The sequence below is a fragment of the Rana temporaria genome (genome assembly GCF_905171775.1).
Source record: "Rana temporaria chromosome 2 unlocalized genomic scaffold, aRanTem1.1 chr2j, whole genome shotgun sequence".
NCBI classification, from domain to species: domain Eukaryota; kingdom Metazoa; phylum Chordata; class Amphibia; order Anura; family Ranidae; genus Rana; species Rana temporaria.
Window position 1 is genome coordinate 966425 of NW_024404414.1, and position 5085 is coordinate 971509.

At 43.2% G+C, this 5085-nt stretch overlaps 1 protein-coding gene across 1 annotated transcript; it reads right to left on the minus strand.

Moving 5' to 3' along the window:
- Positions 1–1144: 1144 nt before the first annotated feature.
- Positions 1145–4056, minus strand: LOC120921630 (protein ANTAGONIST OF LIKE HETEROCHROMATIN PROTEIN 1-like). Its single transcript, XM_040334144.1, has 3 exons — positions 3860–4056; positions 3673–3774; positions 1145–2021 (listed from the first exon to the last, which is right to left on the minus strand). Exons 1-3 carry the CDS (start codon positions 4054–4056, stop codon positions 1145–1147), a joined length of 1176 nt encoding a protein of 391 aa, XP_040190078.1.
- Positions 4057–5085: the final 1029 nt, after the last annotated feature.

Below are 5085 nucleotides of genomic sequence, written 5' to 3' on the forward strand. Positions count from 1 at the left end.
AGTGCGGTTTCAACCACATCCAAATCGCAGGACATTTTAAAATACATTGTTTTCAATGAGGCTGGTTCACATATGTGCGATGCATCCGCACTGCGCATTGCCTCCAAACCGCGTGCGGTTTTTATGTCTTGCGGTGCGGCTCAGGTGCGAATTCAGTCCCATTATCTTCTATGGGTACGCATCTAAATCGCAGGTGTGTTGCGGTTTGAACGGAAGTTTTTTTTCCTCCTCCACCACCTCCCCCTTTTCCTAGTTCCTCCTCTGTCTGTTTCATGCTGCTGAGGTAGCCATGTCCAAAAAACGGAGCAAAAAAGTCACTGCTAAGGTGAAGGACTGTGTGGATTCCGAGGAGCTTATCCGCCTTGTCAGGGAGAACCCACAAATCTATGACACCCGGCATCCTAAATATAAGGACAATGTTTTGAAAAAAACTACCTGGGTTGAAATTACCAAAAGCCTTTTGCCAGAGTGGAGCATGTGCTCATCCCAAGTTCAAGCTGACAAAGGTAAGTTTGATTTATTTTTTCATTCCCTAACTTCTTAAATTAGAATTATAAGTAGACCCCAATAACTACAGTGCGTACCGCCCACAAATCCAGAGCAGGCCTTTATCCAAGCATGCATTCTGTGTGGACATGTAAAGTCTGCTAACCCATACCATGCCACATGTTTTCTATCTTGGCATGGTGTTCCTAATGCACCCTGTCCCCGTGTTGCTGGTGGCACGTGACTAATTCCCACACCCTTGGTCATTGTTTGTATGAGTCTGCGTGTGTGTCTATCACCAAAATATGTAAACTCACTTTACCAAGTATGTTTGCAGATCTTTGGGGGAGTGACTATCTGTATTTGTCATCCTATTGTGACGTTATTGGCCATGGTGGTCTTACAAAGACATCATCCTCTGTACAATGACACCCAGCAGAACACACATAACAGTGTCACCAAGCCAATTTTTGGTGTTTTTGTCCAATTTCAGGTAGAGAATAACTTCGGAGTCCTTAATATTCTGCCAAAAAATAACTTTAATATTTTTTTTTCAAGCTGCATTCAAATTACACATAGTGACATTTTTAGCTTAGTATTTTATGTTTTAATATTTAAAGGGCCATATATTTTGATGACAACACCACATTTTTTGGTTTTAAATTGCCTGCAGCTGCCAAGGTAACTCGCCAGCTGGCGATAGAAAGTAATTAAGAAATTGATCTCGAATCAATTTCCCACTGCTAGTGCCCCTAGTCAAACTCCACTGTGCCGCCTCCATGTTATGCATCATGGAATCCTCATAATCAATTCCATCACGTTCTCGCACATAGTTGTGCAGTGCACACGCAGTTTTGACAGCAGAGACAGCATGCTCCAAACTGAGATTGATGGCGGTGTGTAATATTCTCCATTTATTGGCAAGAATTCCAAATGCACACTCTACTACTCGACGTGCCCTAGTGAGCCGATAATTAAATATTCTTTTATCATTGCTCAGCGCTCTACTTGAGAATGGTCGAAGATTTTTACCAAGGGCAAACGCTTCGTCCCCTACAAAAACAAATGGGAGGGCTGGCTCATTTGTTCCGGGCAAGGAGGAATCGTTAGGTAAATCCAGACTATTCGCCCTTATCATTCTCCCAAATGTGGAATGATTAAATACACCAGAATCAGAGCTGCTACCATAAGCACCCACATCAATATAAATGAAATTATATTTGGCATCTACCACTGCCATTAATACAAACGAAAAATATTTTTTATAATTAAAAAACTGACTCCCACTATCAAATGGCCTCAGGATGCGTATGTGCTTGCCATCGATGGCTCCCACACAGTTTGGAAAATTACATCTCTCCCAGAATTCATCTGATATCTTCAACCAATCTTCTTTTGTAGGCTTTTTGAAGACCAATGGTTTTAGTACATTCCATAAAACAAGGCATGTTTCATGTACAATGCCAGATATAGTTGATTTTCCAACCTTGAACTCATAGTGGAGACTTCCAAATGAATTTCCTGTAGCTAGGTACCTTCAACAAATAAGAAATATTAAATAATTAGTATCTTCTCTTTTTTTCAGTGGTATACATCAAGAATCGTTGGCGAAGCATGCGTGATGCCTTCAAGAAATACAACAAACATCTAAGAGAAGTGAGGAGTGGCTCGGGGGCACCAGCTAGAGTACCCTATATGTATGCAGAGGACCTTGCCTTCTTGAAACCACTCATAGAGATGAGAGAGTAAGTTATCCTCTACATCATCTATGTATCGTGACTATATATTTTGCATTAGTAATGTTTCTCTTTTTTAATAAAAACAGGACCGAAGCAAGTTGGGACGAACAGGATGTCCTGGAGGATCAACCAGAGAGCCAATCTGAGGCCCAATCCGTGCCAGCAGTTTTCATTGATCCAAATGAGGAAATACCTGAAATGCCACTTGGGTCAGATCTATGGGTCACAAACCCAGAGACTGATTCTGGATTGCCTGAGCCTATGCCTGGACCCTCCTCAGCTCCGACAACCATTGCGCGGCCTGCCAAAGTGGCACGTAAGCGAACGCCAGTATCGCAGATGGACATAAGCGAGCGTCTTCTAGAGATGTTACAACAAATGGCTGGAAAGGTGGATGCTTTCTTATGTCCAGCTACAATACTGGCGCTTAATTTTGTACCATTGATCAAAAAAGTTCTACCTGAGAGATATTTAGAAATGCAAACCACAGTAGAACACGTTCTGCAGTCATTTACAGTGCCAAGCGAGCAACCAACATTGGAAAGGCCATATGTAACAAAAGAAACAATACACTTACCAATGTCAGGCCAGGACCCAGGAAACCAACCTTACCCCTATGTTCCTCCATCCTACACTTCAAGCTTTCAGGAGCCAACTTCAATATATGAGGTACAACAGAGGCGAACTCCATATCACATCCCCAATCCCTTCAATTATGCCACAAACACAAATGCAGGGGATGTATGTGCCACAGCAACATTGGCCACAGCACCATGGGCCTCAGACACATGGGCCACATCAACATGGGCCTCAGACACATGGGCCACAGCAACATGGGCCTCAGACACATGGGCCACAGCACCATGGGCCTCAGACACATGGGCCACAGCAACATGGGCCTCAGACACATGGGCCACAGCAACATGGGCCTCAGACACATGGGCCACAGCACCATGGGCCTCAGACACATGGGCCACAGCAACATGGCCCACAGCACCATGGCCCACAGCACCATGGCCCACAGCACCATGGCCCACAGCACCATGGCCCACAGCACCATGGCGAGTCTAGCCATGCTTCAAGCACCGAGATTGATGAATCTACTTCAGCAAGTCAATACTCCTCAGACACACCATTATTTCCCAAAACATATCAACATCTCTAAAGTTTACGTTATGCCCACAGTAAACAAGCATGTGTGCATATTTTGAATCAAAGTTTAATCCAGAGGTAAACTTGAAGGCAAAATTTTTATTTTTTATATTAGTCCAAGCAAATATATGTTGTCTATTTCTTTATTTTGGGCAGAAAAGTAAAAAATAAATATATTTTTGGGCATCTTATGTCTGGTTGTTCATTTCTAAGTACAGATGTTGGATAGTTGAACCCAAAAAAGAATACATGCTTCAACATCAATTTGAAAATGCACATAGGTGTGGAAAAGTACCTTAATGTGATTAATAATCTTTGTGCAGGCTGGATGCTTGCTCTGAAGCATGTGTTCTGGCGCTCCAAACTATGGTACGTTAGTCCTAACAATTCATCAAAACTTCAAAAAAAAAAAAAATTATTAAAAAATTTAATATGGAACAATGGAGAAAGAAAATGTTTAGCAAAATTAAATAAAAAATCACCTGGTTATTGACATGCGTGTATAATTAAAAAACTTGTCCTCATGCCCACGGAGATCTTCATATAATATCATGAACTGCCCTCTTTCATCCCTATTTGCAATGATAGGATGAACCCAGTATCTTCTTCTTCTCCTCCTCCTTCTCCTCCTCTGAACTTCCAGCAAGATTGCTGCTGTTGCAGCAACAACTGTAGGCATGATCATGGGCAGGGCAGCACACATTTCCTCTGAAATCCAAATCCAATTCCACACTATACTGAATGCTCGTGAAAAAGGAAGAGTCCAAGAAAGGTCACTCCCTTTTATTACCTACATCATCACACAGCTAACAATGATTGGCCCTCACCAAAAACGCAGCTCAGATAATTATTTCTTCTAAATCGCACCCGATCCGCAGCTAAACCGCAGTTGATCCGCAGAACACCCTCTAGAGAAATTCGCAACGGGAACGCAGCTCAAAAACGCAACGCACTAGTGTGATTCCGGCCTAAAGGGTAAAAGTTTGTCGCCATTCCACGACCCTGGGAGCTTACAATTTCCTGGTGCTGGACAACATGTTGCTGAGGCTTCGTTCAGTCAGAGAAAGAGCGGTGGAGAAGGTGTCCGGCTGACCGATGCCTTCAGACAATTTTTCAGTTCTCAGCGCCAAAGTTTGATCGGTTCAAGCAACCATCGCCAGCATCTGCATTACATGGTGCAGGAATATCTAGAGACAAGAGCAGACCTGGAGACCTTTACAGCAGAGCATCCACTGGGTCTTGAGGATGGACCACTGGCCAGAGCTTGCTCAATATGCAATTGAGTTACTGGCCTGTCCTGCATCCCGCGTTCTTTCTGAATGCACATTCAGTGCTGCTGGATGGTTTGTAACGGATCATAGAGTGCGCCTGTCCACAGACTCCAGTGATAGGCTCACATTCATAAAAATTAATCAGTCTTGGATCAGCAGCTATCAAGCACCTGATGCTGATGTAACCAATTGAATTTTCTATGCTGAGTGACTATCCTATTCCTCCTCAATCTTCATGATGCTAGCTAATAACAATATTTTTGGTTTAGGACACCACCACCACTGCCCAAGGCCCAATTTTTCTGCCCCCGTTTAACAGTGGCATGTAATTACAATTTTTGATCTAATATTCACAGCAGGGCCCATTCCTGCACTCAACAAAAGTATCTGTGAGACGTTACAGTGTTGTGGCACCACCACAACCACCACCAAAAGCC